Source organism: Centroberyx affinis, unplaced genomic scaffold, assembly GCF_046629955.1.
Source record: "Centroberyx affinis isolate AG114_WGS23_722 - 3 ecotype Tasmania unplaced genomic scaffold, CSIRO-AGI_Caff_v1 ptg001083l_1, whole genome shotgun sequence".
NCBI classification, from domain to species: Eukaryota; Metazoa; Chordata; class Actinopteri; order Beryciformes; family Berycidae; genus Centroberyx; species Centroberyx affinis.
Genome location: NW_027279630.1, coordinates 104,728 through 126,709, shown reverse-complemented (window position 1 = coordinate 126,709; position 21,982 = coordinate 104,728). Strand labels below are relative to the sequence as shown.

Sequence of the window (21,982 nt, the reverse complement as noted above, 5' to 3'; positions counted from 1 at the left end):
ACACATGCACACATGTGCACACACGAACACGCATACGCACACGCTCACACAGGCGCGCGCACGTGCACGCGCACGCATGTAGTCTCGCTCTCTGAAATGGAAGCAGATATTAGGCCAAAATTAAAGGTTTCACAGAGATTAACAGTGCGGATGATGAGATCGTCTCAGCCTCTTTAATCTAATTCCTTTTTATCTCTGAGCCAGCATGATACGGAAGTGGTACACATGGTGAAATACAACCACAAAATCAAACAGAAATAACAATAATGATAACAATAATAATAATACTAGTACTAATAATAATAATAATAATAGTAATAATAATAACAACAACAATAATAATAATATAGAAGTAATATAACATAATATAATAATATAGAAAAAAAAGGCTGGAATTATTTTGAAGAGATTCCTTGGATACCTAAGCAATTACATGGCCAATTACTGGCAGTGCGTCTGAAGCTTTGATGCTGGACTTGTTTTTCAACATCAACCCTCTACAGAACTCTACAGACATCAGTATCTTTGGTTGCTAAATTCACAGCATTCCATAAAATTTACTTAGCCACGAGCAAAAAAACAAGGAGGGTGCTTACAGTGCACTTCAGAGTGCGCCTGCCTTAAATGGGACCCCTTGTGGCTGTGTCACAGCTCCCTTCGTTAGGGGGCTGACTGTAGCCTGTAGTCACCACAGGCATCATTAGCCCTCTGTGAAACCACAGACTGAGTCTCATTCTTCATCTGCCTGTCTGCTGCCTCAACATCTATGCTGGAATGGTGCTCCAATGGCAGAGTAAGTGAGTCCAGCAGCACGGCAGACATCCGCACCGAGCTGATAGGATAAGAAATTCAAAAATGCAGCACAGTTCAAATGTATTCAGTGAGTAGGCCAATTGAATTGGTTCTGTAAAGGTTAGAGTCGAGGTTATTTTTGGAGGGTGGATTATTAGGCTACCTGGGCTGTGCAGAAGAGGAATAACTGTGGGCAAGTGTGGGTCACTCTGGAACTGCACTAGAAAGTGAGGAGAATCACGGATTTAGTAAAGAAACCAAAAATGAGCGAACTGCCAGTGTTACAATAGGTCAGTGTGAAGGAATGAGGGAAAAAGTATTGCAGGACACATTAAATTCCAACAAATTATTTTTTTTTTGGAACACGCAGCACTGTGGCTGCCCTCTTCGCATGGTCTCTCTGAGAAAGAATAATTCATGTCAAAGGGATCAAGCAGGGGTTACGATAAAAATGAAATAATATATAAACATTTAAGTTATAGATTAAATGTGCAGGAAGAATTCAAGGTTGAAATGTTGATTTCTGTTTCCCGTTCTGTACTGCCCTCTAATGGAAAACACTACTCAGAAATAAAGGAAGGAGCTCTGACATACTGTATTGGAGTGAAGAGAGAAGACATACAGCATAATTAATTTGGAGATTGGAGCTGAACAGAAAGAAAACTACCCCTGAAACCAATTTTAAAATTAGATATAATTAAAATGCTGACCAGGTAAGATTTGACATAATGAGATGTATTTATTTCAATAATTACAATATAACAAAAACACAGTATATAATGCATACAGCGTCACACTCTAGGTGAATTATAAGGCAAGAGCAAACAATGAGATCTAAATGAAGACAAAACAAATGCCTCACAACAAAGCTTTGTAGCAGTAAAATTCAGAGCCTTTATCACTGGATGTTGAACAAAGCATTCACTTGGCAGGAAATTAAATAACCAGCGAGAGGTACAAAGACTAATTCTGCTTAGGAAAAAAAAAAAAAAAAAAAAAAAAAAAACAACAACAGTGCAAGAGACATATTTTTAAGGGAATAATAATTCTTTAGAAAAACCATTCCAGCAATATCTGGCAAACGGAACTGAGACCCACGGGAGCATATGTTTGTAATTCCTACTGTTCTCTGTTTAAGTTATTTTTGTACATTCTAATTCTGCAACAACTCTGTATCACATTAACTATGCAGCATCTCTATTCTTAGATTTAAAAAAAGGAGTATAAACTGAATATTTACAAGTAGCTCCAGTTGTTCCACAGTGTGTGCCAAGCACGCTAAACTTTATGGCCCTGTTTTGTGCAATAAAAAAAACTGGCCTTGTGTGGGTGTATGTGTGTGTGTGTGTGTGTGTACTGAATGAAGGACAGTTGGGCTCTGTCATGCTTTAGCCTTCCCCTCTCTGCCTCTCATGGGTGAGCAGCCATTGTTTGAGATGGTCGCCCTTGCCGCCCATGTACGGCCCACTCTGTCCACTGCTAGAAATGACTCGGTGGCAGGGGATGAGCAGAGGAACCTGGCAAAGAGAGAAAGTAATTCAATTGTAAAGGCAAAAAAAAAAAAGTGCCGGTATTGCAAATATTACACAAACACGGGTCCAGATACATACAAGACCACTTTTGAAATGCTTATCTATCTCTGTTTCTTCTTAAAGGAACAATTATTAATTAAAATGTAACATCACAGCATAGAAAATCCCCAAAAAATGAGATTGGAGCTCTATGACTGGCAGTTTATGACTGAACCCACATGGCTTTTGCAATATTTGTAAAGATTTACATAAAATAGACATAAAATACATAAAATAGCATTCTGATTTGCAATTGAATAAGCAGGTTGCAAAAAGTTTATTTGCAGTCTACAAGTCCTAAAATTTCAAATTTCAAAATGAATCAATGCATACTGTTACCACCTAACTATGATGTCTTAGTAGATTAATGATAAGTGAATAAAAAAACAATAGAGATTGGGGCTTTAAAAATCAACTGTTTTACATGTTGATATTCTCAGGTTGACGTTCATTGTCTGAGCAACGCAACTGTTTGAGGCCTTGATACTAAATATGTATTATGTATGGAAAAATCCCTGATTTACCACATAAATGTTATGACATAAAAGCAACCAACGTGTATGAAAATGTGAATCTGCACATTTCTTTTTTGCTTTTTATGTTCATGCACTGCTTGAAAAAAAAAAAATGCCATGCCAGAAGTGTCTGGTTTGATCCTGCACAAATCCACATTCAGGGTGATAGCTCAGTCTTTGGGTATAAATGTTTTTTACTCTTTAATAGTGTAAAGCAAAGAAGCAATCAAAAATTAATGGGCAAAAACACCAGCAGGATGAATATTCAATCGAGAGGGTGTCAACATTAAGATCTGATAACCCTGTGATCATTAAAAAGAGGAAGTCGGTGGAGCGTTTACTCTTGTTGCAGACGACTGCCAGGGGGGTCCCGAGTTCTTTGTAAACTAAATGGCTGGAGAAAGATTAAACAAGCAAGCCTAAAACACTTCGATCATTGTGAATACAGAACAAGAATAGTGGCAATGGTTTGAGTGCATTACAGCAATTATTTCTTTCAAAATATTCTAAATGTTGCCCTCATCATCGTACACTTGCTTTGCTTGTGCTTGTTATAGTGCAAAACATCACAACAATCACTGTATTGTATTGTAACTACACAGTTCCAATTTAACTGAGCGAGTCCAGAATTGACTGTTATCCTGACTTGATGGCTGCACCTCTAGCCTTTTATAAAAGTTGGACATCCAGTGTGTTTCAGTTCAAATCCATCATTAAACCCACTCCCATATCAACAGCAATAAAACTTTCCGAGCCCCAGATTAACCTTGCAGACAGAGAAATACTGCTCGAGTATTCGGATCAATACTGTTCCCCGGGTTTGGAGGGAGAGCAGGGTACCCTCAAGGCCTTCGGATCTGCCTCTTCACTTGGGGGGAAAAGAGCACTACACTAGGCTTATCAATACTCAAATCCTGGTGAAGAAGAAGTGCCACAGAGAGGCGAGGATCGATTGAGCACACTGAGCTTTTCACAGCTGAAGCCCAAGTGTAGCAGCGCTACTGACAAGTAATTGACACTGACAATCTGACTCTGGATCTGTATCAGGAGCTGAGGGCTCAGGCTCCCAGCCTCCCTGACGAATGGAAAGAAATGTCTGTAAAACATGAGCCTGAGAAATATTATACATCCATCCAGAAGCAATGCCACTGGCTAATGTAATCTATAAAGTACAGTGTAAAGTTTATCATTAAAATATAGTCACCTATAAATTGCTGTATTGTGGTTTGTCTCCTGTATATACTCTATTATAAATTCCTTCCTTCCAATGGGGTGTATATATGTTTATTTAAATCACAAAAAGACTGTCAGAGGAAAGAAACGGTACTAACATCTCACTGGTTCCATTCCTGCAGAAGTGCTGTGCTTTGCCTCACACAGCACACCGGTGGTGCCCACAGCACTACATGGGCAGAGCTAAACGGGCTTTGATCAAAGGGTTTGATCAAAAGAAGACACACCGCTTGCCCTCTAGCCCTCCATTTTGTACACAGTGGAATCATGGGCAAAATGATGCAGGCCAGGTTTCCTACAAGAACCAGAGATTTGGAGCTAACATCTACAGTAAGACCGGAACAAAAGGGACGGGCTCAAAATTGTTTAGTGTATTTTCCCTTCTCGTATATTTTCATATATTTAGTTATTGCAGAGGAAAACTCCAATGTCCAAATCTGAAATTTTTGAGTACATCATTACTGAGTTTTATAGGTATTAACCGGGCTGAAAATCATACTGTATATTTTCACTGCTGGCATATTTTCAATGCAAAGTGATTATTTCACTATCACATATGTTTAAATGCACCAACAGTATAGATTAGATATCATATCCTTGAGGGCTCTTATTTGGTTATTGCAGACGAAAACTCAAATATCCAAATCTGAAATTTTTGAGTACTTCATTACTGGGTTTTATAGGTATAAACTGTTTATACCAAACTTTCATATCCAACATCTAACCTAAAATACAGATCTTGATTAATTCAATGTTTATAAACAATGCAAACGTAAAACTTAAAAATCAACTCATGTTTAGATATTAAATACTTATGTGAAGAGTTCAATTAATCTATATAAGATTGAAAAATGTTAATGTCTGATGCCATGTTTTCTCCTGTCGGACTACTTTTTTAATTGCTTTTTGATTGCCTCTATTAACTTACTGATTAACTTAATTTAAGTACCATTATGTCCACACACAAAACGTAAGGTCAGATGCAGTAGCCATCAAAATCAAGTAACAAAACAAAGACTATTACCCTCTCTATGTGAGAAAATAAAGTAAGTAAGCGAGAAGCCTGTCAATCAATGTCAGCTGAACTCACCGGGTTCCTCCTCATGGCCCCTCCCACTGCTCGTACCGCCCTGGGGTTTCCCGCCATCTCAGCGAGACGTTTGTACGAGACCGTTTCTCCAAACTTCACATCCCTCAGAAGTATCTGCAACACGCGGCTGGTGAACACATCTACGCCAGAAAGCAGAGGACAGAGAGAGAGAGAGAGAGAGGGAGAGAGAGAGGGAAGGAGAGAACAGAGGAAGAGAAAGCAGTCCCTCATTTAATCAATCATACCCAGACAACTGATTGAGTGGCTGATGACAACAAGGCGAACTGTGAAGCATACTCCCTTGAAATAAACTACAGTGTTCTGAATTAAAATCAAGTTTGAGACATCAACAAATGAATATATATACAATAAATAGCTTTGATTTTCTTTTATACAGTAATGATGTTTGTGAGATCCACTTCCTTATCAGAATGACTTGAACACAAGGCTGTCCGACTCCCTCCTTTTCCTCACAGCACTCATTAAACGACTAAATACATAATAAAATTCCTCAATTTGACCTTAGAAATGGCATTAACATGGTACAGTAGCTGAAGTGAGAATATTATTTCTATAGCAGAAAAATCTAGGTTATGCTTTGAAAGGTCACAGCTAAAATTAAAAAAGTTCGCTCCTTCATTTAAAAGGATTAAGAGAGGCCAAAACGACTGCAAATCTGCTCCAGATTTTTAATAATAATAATTTGAATGTTGCACACCATTTGTGGCAGTGGGATGACTTTGAGGTTAATCAGACCAATTTGTCCTTTTAATTGCTTTCTATTCAGAGTAGATTCATTATATCATCTTCACTTAAATGGTGGAATTCTTCAAATCATCCGCAGCTTAACCGACCACATTAACGGCTTTGATTTCATTAGCACTTTAGCAGTAGCATTATCTTTTTCTGGATTACCAGGCAGTGACTGAGAGGCATGTTTGTACAGCTCTGATTGCTAAGAAAAGGAAACGTATTTGAAGCGAACGTCTCTAAACCTTAGGCACCCAATGCACTGCACTTGTGTAGCAAGCGAACAACACTTTTGCACAGTGAACAAGATGGGGAACAATAGTCTCGTTATCAAGAGGGGGTGAAATTCTTCTAGTATATACATGTACTCAGTCATGAAAATTCAATTAGTGATCTCCCATTCTCTCTCATTTATATGGTCTAAGAGAGCACATGACAAGTGATCTATGTGAAATCCCTCTAAATTGGCATTGTGTGAAAACATGTCACACCCCTGTCTCTCTTCTACAGAGTGAACATCCTTTGCTCCCCAGGCTCCCTCGCTACCTTATAGTCACTCTCCGCTACACAAAGCCACGCGAACAAGGCAATTTGCCTAAACTGGGGGGAATAAGTGTAAAACCTAAAGGGGATAGATTTGATTGATGCGCACCCATGTGAGTTCTTTGTCTTGAACAAGGCCCGTAGGTACTGTTTAATAATTTTTCAGGTAATAATCACGCTGTCAACGAGATGACGGGTTCTTACGCAGACAGACTTAATGTTATGAGGAGATAAGATACACCCCTGAAATTTCTTTTATGCATTATTCTCCCTCATAAAGCATGGATTTGGCCACATGATGTGTGTGGTACATATTGATATCGCTGTGTCGCTGGTGGGTAAATGACAACATGCCCAGACTATGGGTATGACAAATCCCTGTTGATGCAAACATTATTGACAAACAACAAAAGTCAATGTCACACCGGCAGACACTGCATTTTTACCAAGAAGCAGGCCGAGCAACAAGCTACAATACTGTATGTATCTTATACAAATCCGGAACAGTTTTTTCTTCGGATTTCTTCGTCTTCGGATCTCCAGCGGTTCTGGACAAAAACAAGTGTCTGCGGTTTTATCCAGGAGTACAGAGGTTAAAGAACTTTGCCCTCATCAGCGTTAGTGACAGGGATTCCATGCGGGTCACTTGAGGTGACCAGCAATGATTTGGAGAGCAGTCCCCTAGCCCCATACTTCATAAAGAGCCTAATATGGTGTGTCTGGGGTCAGGCCCCTCTTTAGATAGGGGTGCAGCGGTGTCAATTGTTTAAATAAAAGTTGAGAGGAACCACTTACATGTTTACAGACATCCCATAATTATGTCACAGGTCATTACCTGCCATGAGGCCAGGTGATGGGGGCCACTGCCGAGGCCGGATTGACCCAGACTAAAATCGAATGGATCTTATGATTAAGAAGATATTGACATGTATGATTGATTTGCTCATAATTTTGTATAGAAGGCCAATTTGGAAATAAAAAAAATAATAATAAAAGAATAAAAAAATAAATTGAATTCCGCTGGCCTCGCTAATGATATAGTATGATTTGGAGAGATGACTTCCTACTGACAGTCACCTCATACATAGTTGTGAGAATAAAAAGACAATAGTGGAAATGCAGCTACCTCATTATCCTTTGTGTCTAATGGGAGGGAAGACTTTGACTCCCAGTCAAAGTGTCTCTTGAGTCTTGAGGGATCCATACTTTTGAAGGCTGACGGGGTGCTGATGATTCTCTGATTATTCGATATTCTGAAAACGTTCATTTCCCTAATTCCTCTCCACATCACAGGGGCGAGTCCTGGTGAGTGTCTCATCTCACCCTGCGCTGTGCACAGAGGGAGGTTCAGGCTCCTGCAGGAACACAGTCATTTGGGCTTTGAAGAGCGCCCTTCCCCCCCTTTGCCTGGCCCCCTCCCCACACATTCCCTGTGCCGCTTACCGAGACTAAGATCCTCTCGTCTGTTACATATGGATGTATAATTAATGAGATAAGAATATGCATCGTTTTAAGAACCCACGATGGTGTCTGTGTTTTTTTGAGGAGGCGAATGTGAGCGCACGCACACACACACGCACACACACGCATGCACACACACACACACACACACACACACGCACACACACAGGAGCACAGCACACGCACACACTCACCGTTCCTCTACCTCTGACGACCAAACTTGCATGTGATGTTGTTGCGCATGACAGTCCGGGTATAGAAAAGTGCGCCTCACATCTCCTTTCATGTCACCTCTGTTGCTCGGCTATATCGTGACAGCTAATATGAAAAGTGGCTTGTTTTGTCAGAAACGTGTAAATAAACATGGCAACACTTCAAGTGAAGGTCACAACTCAATATTACATGACAAGTGCTGTGAGAGCGCTGTCGCATTCAGGTTCTCCCACAAGATAACTGAGCAAACAAAAGTTGGTTGTCATAGATTGTAATGACCTGATTAAACTTGTATTTTTTTCCCATGCAGGCACCGGCTGCATGACTAGACTGACTAGGAATTTGTGCAGCAGTGAGGGAAAACCTAATCCTTAATATTTGTGAATCAACAACAAAAAAAAAAAAAAATCTCTATTTTCTTCCCTCAAAAGACGAATACTCTTGATGCTCACATTTAACATTTTTATACTGGCATGGCCTATGGTTCTGACTACTGAGAGCAATCCAACCCTAAACCCTGTATTTACTGAGCCCCAAAACAACAGGCGAGGGAGAGGGGTGGAACGCAGCACAATCACCTATTCAGATCAGGTACTAATGAAGAATTCCATCTATCCTGAAATTTAATTAAAACCCCAAAGACTTCAGATGAGATGCGATTTGAAAGAGCCTGGGGCTGGTACACAAGCACTTGGTGGCGAAGGGAATCACACTGAAAGTTGATATCGTAATTGGTCCTGATGTATTTCTGCATTGCCTTTGCGGGAGCGTGGGACTCATAGCTGTATACAGGGTCTCAATGGAGTACCTGCTCATTGAAAATGCCATCACTCAAGCACTGCAGATCTGCATGAAATTAGAGAGCAACTAAGACCTGATTGCAGGGGAAGAGAAGCACAATTGTTAAATGCATATATTAGAGTTATTTTTCAGTGTAGGTGTGCTTTCCCCTCTAAATGAGTTCTGAAAAATTTAAAGTTAAAATGCAATAAGCGTTTCGGTGTAATAAAGAAATAGCCTGTAATTGTTTTGAAAACGGTGTGAACTCTGGAAGTTTATGATTTCGAAAATGAGTTGTAGGCCTGAGTTATTGCTTGCTTCCTTGACCCAAAAAATGCAAGGGTAGCTAATAATTAATACCTCAAATTTCCCTCAATGCCCTCAATTATACACTCTGTGTCACAAGTACCAGTTGAAAGGACACTAATTGTCCGTTTTTGGGGTTCTTTCATTTTACTTGCCGTAGGTGACTGGTCAAGCCAACAATAAGCTCATTCAAACTTTACTACCATTCACATGTTCTCATTAAAAAAAAGCTTCCTGTCTGAAAATGTCAAGAGTGGAATTCGATCAGTTTCAAAGAATGTGCCAAGAATCATGGAAAAGCTTGCCAAGACTAACACGCGTGGTAAGAGCTGCCACAGATTACTGAACCAAGTTACAGCTCTGTGTTCTGTTCTCTCTCTTTCGCTCGCTCGCTCACCCACTCGCTCGCTTTTCCCCGCTCTCGCTCTCCCAGCCTCTCCTTCCCCTCTCGCGCGCTCTCTCCCTCAGCCATAAAATACTTCATTATAACACAGTGAGCCAGTGAGTGTAAGTGATGTAACTGACAATTAAGAGTGAAAGCCTGATCCCAGTCATGGCTCTGCAAATATTTATCCATGACAGACCTCCTTGCAGGGCGGGGTGGTGAAAGGCAGGGAGCGGGAGACTCCCAATGGTCTGTGGCTCACTGAAGTACGCCTGGAGCCATTCAACGCAGCGCTGCAACTCAGGGCTCATTTCTGCCGGGCTATCGTTGACCACACAGCTCAAGGGGGCCTCGTCACTCCTGCGAGGGATATAATGCGGGTTGGGGAGGTGGGGTGGGGATCAGAGAAGTAATCATAATAAAGAATTCTTGGTTGAACAGTGCTAAAATATGTCACAAGAGTGTAATAACATGCCATGAGTGACACAGATGCAAGATGACATAATTTGCTGAGTGAAACAAGAGGTGTTAATCAAGACGTGTTTAAAATCAGAAGTTATACATTTAGGCATGGCTCATGTCACGGCGCTGTGACAAGTTTCAGAGCTGTGAAAGATAGAAAGAAGTTCAAGAAAATATAACAACAGTAATCCTGACATTTGTTACAGTAGATCTATTTATATGAAGTATGGTGTGATAAAGTATGAAAGAAAACATTGTCAGGTCATCAGAAATGGTGTTAACATATTACTTCAAACAACTTTGAGGAACCAGAACCAGTTTTTGAAAAACTGTTTTCAAAAGTCTTGCAGCTGTTACAGAAAAGTTAAAAGCAAAGCGTAACAACAGTTTCAACTCTGCTTGGGTCTAGTTTATAGTTCATGATGAGAATAAATGGATTTTTTTTGGCCAGAGTGGTGCCAGCCAGCAAAGAACTGCACTTGGACGTGCATCTTAGCATGAGTAGATGCTTGGAGGAATTTGCCCATGGTTGAGTTGGCATCACTTAACAGCTGAATTTCTCTCCGCTGCTGACCACCCCCCAGGTCAATGCAAGCAGACTGACCCATATTTGACACTTAAAGACCCTACTGGGAAGGTCCTCTCTTAGCATGTGCATTACTGTAAAGTGGACCTCAAGCTGTGTTGTGGATCTAAAGCAGGCCGCCAATTCCATTAACTGGTGTACAGGACTTATAAATAAATAATATCACCATTTAAGTGCCCTTTTTTCAAAATTGGCTTATCCTGTATGGTATTAATAATAGACATTTACTTTGTTAAACACACAGACCGTCTCTCTCCTCCTTGCCTTAATACATTCAGTCAACATGGCCCTAAGTGTTTTTACACTTCTGCAGGTCACAGTTTGAGCAACATTTTATATTGGACATGTGAAGCTGAGGTTTACTGGAGTGTTATGACTGAGCAGGTCAGTTTTTCAGGGAACCACTCCGCCCGCTAGTTTGTGGCTGTGTGATGGAAATCTCCTGGGTGCCATTTAACAGTGGGTGTAAATACAGTAAAAGGTGTAAATACTCTCATTTCTAAATAAACCACACTGCAGTTTATAGTTGAGTGGTGAAAACTCGGAAACCCACCAGCGGTCCTGTGCTGAGACCCGCTCAAACAATGGCCATGGCTCATGGCAATCCCTGTCGGCATGGGTGAGTGCCCAGCCAGCCCCTACTTGTCATTGTCTCTCCTTTCTATCCCCCCCTCCCTCTCTCCTCCCCCAGCTCTCCCTCCTCATTTCCCCCTCTCTATTTCTCTATCCTCCCACTCCAGCTCTTTTGGCTCCCCACCACCTACCCCCCCACACACCATCCCCCCACCTCTCTTTCTCTCAGCAAGGATCTTCAGGCCACTGTTCCCTCTCTACAACCCCCCCCCCCCCCCCCCCCGCCCCCCACCACCACCTCTACCCCTCCACACCCCCTCTTTCTCTCTGAGAGGATGTTCCAGCCGCTGCACACTGACAGCTCGGGGATATTGTGTGTGGAAATGTTCCTGTTGGACCCGCAGGCCCTTACAATCTACCGGACAAAGGGTAGAGCACCTTTGCTTAAGGCTTGGCACCTTTGACCTCCAACTCACACTTCAGACTTGTCACTGTGGCTAATTTTCCTCCCCTCAGTCCTCCGTTATGGATGCTCCCACTTTAAAGGTGTTTGAGTGATACAACATTGACAGTAGTAAAAGTTAATGCAATGCAGTACATGTTATGGCCAGTAAACAACACAAAAAAAATGGAACAACATCAGTTTCGCTGAAGTCTGTCACCACTGGCTGCAACAGGGGATTGTTTTTAAAGAGCAGTTGGGCAGCGGAGGTTTAGCTCCTGCATTGGCAATGTTTCTAGTGTTGCTGCAACAAAGCACAAATCAACCTGCATCATATGATCTTTATAGAAACCAAATTGGCAGATTAGAAATTGTGCCCTTGAAGTGAGAGATTAGAGATGTCTAATAAATGTCAGTCCAATTACAATAAAACTCTCAAAGGAGAGGCAATATTCATATTGTCTTGAGATGATTGCAATGCTTTGTGATTTTTCCCTGTGTGTGAAAACCAGCAATTATAAACAATATCAATCATAAACAGTTTTTTTTTTTTTTTTAAATGTGTTGAATAATTGTGTTTCACTAAATGATAAAGAAATGTTTTTTTATTAACCTATCTTTTGACTGGTTAGAATAATACTATTTTCATTATCCTGTAGGCATTCAGTATTTTATCACAGGTAAGGAAATAAGAAACTAATTCTAAACTAGGTAGCATTTGCTGCAGTAAAAAGAATATTTCCCTTGATAGAAGATTGTGATTTGAGAAAATTTCTAATATTGTGCTCCTGTCACAATCAATTTCCAATTACCATAAATCATTGCTGTGTAAAGTGGGAGTCATTTGGAGTTCTACCTATTTTCTAACTCTAATATAAAGAATGAATTAAGCATTTCTATAACTGTTCGGGGGTTATTTCATTCATCCTGGAAGAAACAATCAAAAGAGACAAAAGGAAAAGGAGATGAGCAATGCTGTATAAGGGAAAATAAAGGGGGGAAAAAAAGCTGACATTGATTTTGTCAATTTCTTTTGGCATATTCCGTGTCTCTAGTTGCACAATTCTTCAGTATGACTTTTTCTATCAACTTCAGACATAAGAATGAAACAGGTTAACCACAAGATCTAATTGAAAGGAATCATAGCAATCTGGCGAAGGGTGTAATGGTATAGTGCACAAAAAGGGGAAAAACTCAGAACTCATGCCTCCATCCTGTGAAGCGTGATGGCGCTCATCCTAACTCGATCGGCTGTCACTTTTGACACTGCCTGCCAGAGTTCTCCTTCACCGATCATGGGTAACATGGCGGGTCAGAGGATGAAATAGAAAAGGCCAAGACCAGTCCAATATTTTCCTCAGCCTTATAGCCACAGATACTTAACTCAGAGACGTCAAAGACTCAAGAGAGCATGAAAAAAGCCTAAAATGACTGTCTAAAAAGGGAAAAAAATACAGCATGTCTCTATGAATGTCAAGATTCTGATGGTCTCTGAGCCAAAGGCTGTGATACAATTGTAAGCCACTTGCTCAGTGCAGCTCGTTCAACCATTTGAAGATCATTCAGATGCCTATCTAGCTACTGCAGCACTAAAGTCGAGAGCTTTTGGAGTGGTAAGCTGTAAGGAATGCTTCCTATTCCGTTCTGCAGCGCCCCGTTCTGTGTTCCCGTATTTCAGAATAAAAACAACAGGGGCCAGATTAACCGCTCTCTAGACATCCAACAACTCTTATTAGCGAATGTCCACCAAAGAGGCCACAACACTCAATCCAATACATAAAGGTGGTGGTAAAATACTGCAGAGTAGGCAACAAAGCACACAACAATTAGGTCTTCTCCCAACTGGCTAGCCACAGGAGTCAGTGAAGGCATGTATTACGAGAGCCTTAACTCTTACTCCATTATGTAGTGTATCCACACCCCGACACAGCAATGTTTATCTACAACAGACTACTGAGCAGTTTCAAATAGCGTTTTTAGCCTCTATTCTCAAGTGCCACAGTAAGAGATTCCAATTACTCGAATGGTAAGGAGCCAGTGAGGGAGGCATAAAGTACATTAGGGATCCCCTGTAACTGCAGGGACCTTTTAGAGCCTCAACTGAAGAGGGCCGAGAGACTGGGGGGACAGTGACCCTGCATGGATAGCCTCTGTCAAAATTTGACCACGTCAAGCACAAAGGCATTATGGGAATCCAGTGTCACCAAGTCCTAATTACTGTCTGTGTTCAGAGCAAATTACTGCCTTGTTCCTCTGATTAGCGAGGAGGCTAATCTTCACCTGTGTACGCCAGCACTGCTGAGGGCCCTTGAGTGTTAGCGCTTCGTCTTCTGTAATTTATTTTTAAATCAGTGCCCGCTCCCAAGAGTTTTGAGTGTTTTGTTGTGAACCGCTTACCATGATCCCCACCACCGCCCCCTCACCCCTAAATCCTTGACTAAATCCTTGTTTGGTGCCGCAGGAAGATAAGCAAGAACAACACTTGGGCATAATTGACTCGTACTCCTCTCCAAGATGTCAGAGCGGAATCATCTCTCTGCATATTGCCTTAGTATGTAACACACTGTACACTTCTGCATGTTGCAGATATAGAATCCAATCAAGTTCTGAAACAAACTAGCACAACCCTCACGCTGTAAACTTCTCGGCAGACGGCGGAAAAAATGCAGTAGCTGCTTTTAGCTGCCTCTCTACTCCGAGCGGCATCGCTCGCTCGACGCTCATCATCACCCTGGAGGTTCCGTTTCAGAAATCACAACATTTGCAAATTTTCATCTGAGGAATGAGTGAATGTCAGCGTCTCGTCTGCGTGGGGCGGTTTACAGGTAGTGTGTTACACAGGTGTTGGTTTACACAGGAAATGGCACATGCAGCCTGATTGGGACGGTCCCGGGAGACGGAGGCATAAACATAGAGCACAGATGGGTCCAAGGGCCAGTGGGAGCAGCACCTTAATGAATACGCAGCTGAGTACTACACTTCATAACATGCAAAACACAATCCTAAGGCCGCAGTAAAAAATAGCACAAAAATCATCTGAATATCATTGCACAATGAATAATTCATATCATTTCTAAAGGGACTATGTCAAAAACTCTCCCCCTACTTTATTGATGATTGCATTCAATGTCTCAGCATTTGTATGACATAGCACTTTAGTTACAACTGCTACAGTTTAGTTACAATCGTAAGCAGTTTATTTAGGGCATAACTGTGTCCATATATATATATATGTTAAAACAATATCAAAATAAAGCACATCTAAATTAATTAAAATTATGCCTTCAACTGAATACGAGAGAGTGAGAGACAGAGAGAGCGAGAGAGAGAGAGAGAGAGAGAGAGAAATGGGAGAAAAAAAAGAGGGAAATAAGTTGTTGATATGGTTCCCGGTGTGTGAGCACATCACGTAAACAGGCCCCCGAACAGGAAACACATTTACCATACTGCAATTCAGTGTGAACCAGGACATTGATTCACAACGCTACGTGAGTGTGAGAAAACGATAAATGCATCACCTCAGATATTTCACACTAGTGTTGGTAGTGTGTAAAAGCTGTTGTGACAGCTTGGGTATTAGGGCTAGATAGATGGAAAATGGCTGGCTGCTTATGAATGCCAATGTGACTGGGGTGACGGGTTCGACACAAAAACACTCCACCTCAGAACAATTAGGCTGTTCTCAGGCCCCATCCAGTGTTGTCAGTGATAATGGAAAGCTGTGAGGATAACTGGTGATAAATAGACTTTAACACCCTCCTTCTTAAGAGCAATGCAGTCCTGCAGTCCTCTCATATGCTTAACTAATCATGACCATGGCCAGCAAATTCATACAAAAGACTAATTACTGTTGTACTTCACTTCAGTCTCAAAGGCCTCTTATATAAGGACTTGGGGGTTCTCCTGCCTCTTTTCTCCTCTTGATGGGTATTTTTTTTACAAGTAGGCCTCATGCTAGACAAAAGCGTTTAAAAATCGGTGATTGCTTTCATCCGCTTTAATTACATTCAGAAATGGCATTTCTGCCACATAATACACCCCTATTGTTTCAGAATTATCTGGCTTGGGGAGTAAAATCTACAATATTTGACGATGCTCCCGAGCTAAATCGCCTCTTGAAATTGAAATATGCTGCCGAAATACAAAATAAAAAGCCAGCCTTTGCTGCTGATATACTGGAAGCTCCTTGGCTTTCTGCAGAATGCTATTATTATGCATATCCAGGTAGAAAGTTAATTAACCCAAAGCTTAAGCTAATTATGGTAGCAGAATGCTATCAACCAAACGCTTTCAGTCAGACAGCTGTCCAGAATTTCATTTGCTAATCATTTGTCTTTTGCCGGAGCATATGGTACATTTCCCCGCTATCACAGGAACAACAAACAGATGAAAATCATTAACTAAAAACAATGTGCAATGTGAAAAATCAGACACAGATTTATAAGGCTTTGTGTCAGAGAAAAAAGGCGGATTTATGGCCTGGGAAATATAATGATAATTTTCGGTTTTAGCCACTTAGGATTTTAGGCAGATCACATGACCCATGTGTGCTGGGAATTCAGATGCACAAATACATTGTTTATATCTATATGCAAATGAGACAGAATGTTTATTGTTTATCCGTGTAATATTAATTACAATTTTCTATAGGAGCATATGCAAAGAGCTTATTCTTAACCATTTTTAGCTTCTAACACATTTTGTGCCTGTTTTTTCCACTACAATATTTTTATGTTGTTAAAAACAGAAATCCCATATCTCTGAATTAAATCAATTATTTTCTGAAAAATGCTTCATGCATTATTTTTTTTTCATAAAAACACATCATACTGGCTGTTAAAGAGTGATTGATATCAGCATTGCCTTGCGACATTATCAGGCAATAAAGGCTACTCAGGTTCTAATGCAACATGTCATACACAGGCTCCTGTAGTACATTTCTATTGAGGACCTCACAAGCTAAATTGCTTTTTTCCAGCTCCCCCACATCTCAGCTAGCTTGACAGACAAATTGATCAAAGCATTGTAAAATAATATGCTCACAAAATGTCTCGGGGCAGGAGTCCAGCCCTTTTTTCATTTTTCACCCTAATAAAAAAGTGCTCTATGATTTCCTCTGTATTATGTGTCTGTACTCTGTGTGAAAGAGGCAAGAAGCATCATATTTCAGATAATAGTAATCTCCTGTAAACAAAATGCGTATCATTTTTCTGTGAACGCTGTGGCCATGCTAAACTAAGGGGGGAAGCTGGTTAACAGGGAGGCTGGTGCGTAGGGCCCCAACAGGGGTTGTTGAGATGTAATGAATTTGTTCATCTGATGGTGCCTTCAGGGCTGTCGTTAGACTGGCAGAGGAGGTTGATTTCAGGAAATGTTCCTAAGATCAGTTAGGAAGCAAAAGGGGCTTGAGACGTTTCTATTAGAAAGAGCTGACGGTCATGGTGTGTAAGCAATGCTTCAAGGGCGTTTATGTAGCTATAATGGCATTTATCAATAACTATCTATCAATGCCATGAATGCTTTTGTTGCTGCTCCTGCTGTTCGGCACCAACCGAGAGTGAATTTTGAAAACACAGAAAGCAAACACAGTCATCTAAGCTTTCAAAGCTTTGACTCACTTCTAGATATCTAGGTCTGCCTGTATGTTATGCATAGACATTATCTGTTGCCTTTATTCAAAATATGCTCTCAGAGATCATTTATCACACTGACTTCCTAAGCCTATATCACACCACATCCAAAGCTGGAAAGAGCCTTGTTTAGTATGTCATAAATAAATCAATGGAAATGGCTGATCTGAACTATTACTGCTACAGGCAGGCTTTTGTGAGATCTACATGTAAAGCCGGTTGCAAAGATAAGCCTATATTTTGTCACTTTATCTCGCCTCCCTTAATGCCTGTTTACATTGCGTTACTCCATATATCTGAGCTGGCTATAGTTTTCCTGTCCTGTGACAATAACATTATATTCAACTGGTCATGATAAAATCTAAACATTTTGTTTAATGATTTCTAGCTCACACCTTTGAGAACATACAGAGAGCAATGTAATCGAAACTACACTTATGACCGACATAGCAAATGATATTAAACTGAGAAATGATCTACTGATGCGAATCATTAAATTCATTTGCATATTCCTACTGAACCTGAACACACAAATTAAACCCTGTTCAGAAGGAGACGGAGAAAGGTGCTTGCGCATGGTTACAGGACATCTTCCATAATCAAAATTCCATATTATTAATTTTCTCACTTCAACTCATTAACAACAAGTGGAATGTTTTTACTGCTTGATGAATTTTAGGAAATAGCAGACAGTCAAGAAGGAAACACATGTTGAGGTATAATATACAAGGTCATTAATGGGTTTCCATAAATTAGAATTTGCCATACATTTTCAAAAGGATAACTTCCTATCCGGGTGCATTTGAAAATGGTTTAATTTCCCAAACCATTCAAGTTTATCAAATGCGAATCTGCGATACATGGATATTTAATTTCAATCTAATCAAAACTAATCTGAGATGTAGGATGTGGACCTGTAAAAATAAGGAATAAGTACTTATTAATGCTGATTTTAATCAGTTCCAATCGCTTCAGTAAAACTGTCAACATTCTAACAATTTTGAAGGATGGGGAGGGCATGAAATGCAATCACATATTAGATTTCTGAGTGTTGGTTGACACTCAAAACTACTGTGTACAACTTGGAAGAAACATAAATAAACAGGAAAGAACAGACCATGCTCCCCATGGCCTTTGCTGACCCTACAGACTTGAGCTCTAATCAACTCCCTTGTGGATAATAAACAAGTTATTTTTCTGAAATTTCAAATATACTGCTGGAAGAATCACAACCACATGCCATCAGAAATCTAATTTCAAGCCCAACTGTATTCTAGTGCCCCTCATATTTCTAGTGCCTGCTCATATTTGCCCAACTTTCTCCAGGATATTTCTTGTGGGATCTACAAAAATGCCCTGCTTCCGATGAGGAATGGTGGCACTCCATCACGGGAGTGGATTCTGTCTGCCTGTAAATTTCACACCTTTGTTTATCACGTCACCAGCCCGGCTGTTGTACAGTACCTTTCAGCAGGTGCGACATCCATTAGGATCTGGATGGTGTGCACACCATTCTCACATCCACTGACTTGGATCTTCCCCAGGGGGCTCAGCAATGAGATGGTCTTCTGAGTGCACTGGCTCTCCCTCGGCTTCTTCATCTCACTGCCCTGCTAAGGGAGCACAAATTACACTGCGTTCATTGACATATTCATGTGGTAACTTTCAGAATTTCCCACACTATTTGCATTGAATGATCTATTGAAAACCTAGCGGGCCACCGCCAGATGATGAGTTACATATTTGAACACCTAGCCTCCAAACAATGTCATGATTTGACTTGATCCCTACATTACTATCCAATATTTCTTTTGTGCATGGAAAAGAATACGCCTATCTAACCAATAAATCGCCCATTTTTTCCCCCTTTCTGTTCTATATATCACATAAATGAGAAAAACAATGCAGTCTGTTCCCTTGTCTGGTGGGGGATTCCCAAGATAGCTCGACATTATTTTCAATCCGTCATTTTTGGTTGATGGCCGGGATGTTTTTCTAGCATTAAATTTGTTCCTTAGGGTGCAACTCCGATGGGATTCTGGTTTCCAGCCCTTAACAACAGCAAAAACGTGCAGCTTTTCTGACGACTGAGATGGATACTGGCAATAACCAGACAGCAGTTTCTTTTTTATTTTTACTTTGAGGGAAGGAGAGATGATTGACTATGTTATATGTGAGTTTTTGAGAGATGGGGGTTATAATAAATAAAGGTCACATTGATTGTAAGGGTTTCAACCAAGGAATCATTCCTTTCTGGAACTCTGACCTGAAAACTGGCTATAGGCTACCTATACAATAGCCCTATTTTTGGATTTTATTTGACCTCTTAATCCACCAAAATTTAAAGCAGCATTTTTTTGCATATATTATTTGTGAGTGTATTTAAACAGAGTTGTGGTGTTTAGCACTTTCTGGAGGAAAATAACCTCTGCAATATTCAAATTCTAAAAAGGTCCCTTTAGCTCCAATGTTTATTAGCAAAATAAACATACCAAAAATTGTAAGTTTCAAAGTGCACTTACAACTTAATTTATACACATTATATTATACACATAATCCTTTGTACCAGTTAATCAGTCAATTTGAAAGTGCAAGAAAATCCCCAAAAAATAAAGCAAAGTCGGTAGTGGGATGAAGGTGGTGCTGATCACATATTTCATAAAGACAAACAAAGATAATGTGTTATAAAGTAGTAATGCATTTACAGTATTTCATTTGATCTTTAATTTGCACCTCCCACCCCACACACACACACGCGCGCACTAGGAGACAAACACACACACATAGCCTACACCACATCTGCCCATTGTAAGCCTATATGGTGTGCAATCACAAATGCGTCTGGTTCAACTTCTAGTTTATACTCCTGCAGCTCCCACTGTATTCAGTGGGGGGTTTGCCTGAATTTACAATGAAGGCGAGAGTTTGTGAGCCAAACAATGGTACAGTGCACTTTGGATAAGCGCTGAACACAGCGCCTACCATTTAGCAAGGTGGTAATAGACCTAGATAGAATAATGGACTTTGGCAATAATGGCCTCGGCTAATAGTCTACGCTGATTAAAAATAATGCTACCATCTTTTTCTGTTGTTTTCTGTGGAGTAGACGTTTCCCCGACTGGTCTAAGTGACTTCTCCTTGTGACCACCGGCCCCTCCAATGTTCCCACGGTGGAGAAGAGCAAATATCCCCACTTTTTATTCATTACACCGACATTCCCAACTCGTCTTGGGCGACGTCAGTGTGGCGGCAGCATCGTCCCCGTCTATCACCTGACTGGTTATCGGTCAAGCCCGCGCGTGATTGATTGAGTGAAAAGCTCACTGCGCAAGTGTGAAAATGCAACACGTGTCGTCTTCAACTAGACAATTTGTGCTCCCGTGGTCGGGAATTTTGCTCAACTGAATTTTGAATGAAGAACATGCGGAGTGAAACGGGCACGAAGGTCGCCGCTGCTGTGCATGTTGAGTGTGTTTAGTAGTTAAAACTCTACTGAACTCCTCGTGCAGAGACAACTCCTCACGTTATGCGAAAAGGCCATGGCTGACGTACAGTTTGAGGATTAACCTCTAAGAAGGCGTCAGGTTTAACATCTGTATAACCTCTGGCCTAAATTCACAACATCAAAAAGATTTGGTTAAAAACAATCAGCATCACTGGGTAAATTACCGTTTTGTTAAATTCGCCTGCTTAAAAATATACGTCTTGTTTCCTTAACTGCAGATTATGTCCGCTATTTTTAAGACATGTAACACCGTTTATGCAGCCTACATCTTACAGTGTATAGCATCCGCACGGTATCTGTGAGTTGCCGTCGTCTTCTCTTCATTTTGCAAAACAATGTGAAGGGAAATCTTTTCCTGTTTCTCCCGACAACGTGGTTGAGGCGGCCAATCGCAAGAGGCAAAAGTCCGCTCTCGCTCTGTAATTGGTCAGAAAAGAAGTCTTCGCTCCTCCCCTGGCAGAGACAGAGAGGAGGTTTGTCTAATGCCTTTAGGTCTCAAGTTGGGATTTGGGGTCCTTCAGGGGGTCCCCAGTAAACTGAAGAATAGTAATAGTGGTGATTTAGATATTTGATTTGCTTGGAGTTTTTACAGTATGAAAAAAGTATGATAATGGATATAATGATTGATCATTAATTTCAACGCATCCACTGTTATCTTTCCACCTATAGAAAAGACAGTTACCATTTCTGTATTAAATCACATGCAGCTCTCTCCAGTGACAGCTTCTCAAATGAGCTCTTCAGCTGTTTAGGGGTCCCAAGCAGGAAAAGGTTTGCAAACCTTTGCAGAAGAAAGTATTTTATTGGCTAACAACCAATAAGATCTTATGTGCCAACAATCAATAAAGTCAGTATATTATTATGAACTATGCAGAAATCTGTACTAATGCTGTATACAATTACTTTACTAGTTTTATCAGTCCATGTAGCTTAAAAGGAGAGAAAGTTGGCATATGTTGCCTGGTGTAGTCATAGGTTTACTTGAAACATTATACTTCACAGTCACATTGACCAAATGTGTGGCAGCAGTAATCTATTATTTTAGAAGTTTGTTTTGTCCTGTAGCTTTATTTTTACTTGCATGGTGCCTTCAGTTCTTTGCATGCCTCTGTTTGGAATGTGTAGGCCGGCATGGGCCTGTGGCC

At 40.6% G+C, this 21,982-nt stretch overlaps 1 protein-coding gene across 1 annotated transcript; it reads right to left on the bottom strand.

The window, feature by feature from the left end:
• Positions 1–1,776: 1,776 nt before the first annotated feature.
• Positions 1,777–21,153, bottom strand: mgmt (O-6-methylguanine-DNA methyltransferase). The gene is made up of 5 exons (XM_071523379.1): positions 21,111–21,153; positions 18,797–18,945; positions 9,839–9,999; positions 5,202–5,341; positions 1,777–2,309 (listed from the first exon to the last, which is right to left on the bottom strand). Exons 1-5 carry the CDS (start codon positions 21,120–21,122, stop codon positions 2,181–2,183), a joined length of 591 nt encoding a protein of 196 aa, XP_071379480.1. The 5' UTR covers positions 21,123–21,153; the 3' UTR covers positions 1,777–2,180.
• Between the last annotated feature and the right edge of the window lie 829 nt (positions 21,154–21,982).

Excerpts from the sequence above, each read along its gene's own strand:
- mgmt (XM_071523379.1), bottom strand. Across the intron at positions 5,342-9,838 it reads CCACCCCGCCCTGCAAGGAG|ATGTGTTCACCAGCCGCGTG; the intron begins GTCTGTCATGGA and ends TTTCTGGCGTAG. Across the intron at positions 2,310-5,201 it reads GGGCCATGAGGAGGAACCCG|GTTCCTCTGCTCATCCCCTG; the intron begins GTGAGTTCAGCT and ends TCTCTTTGCCAG.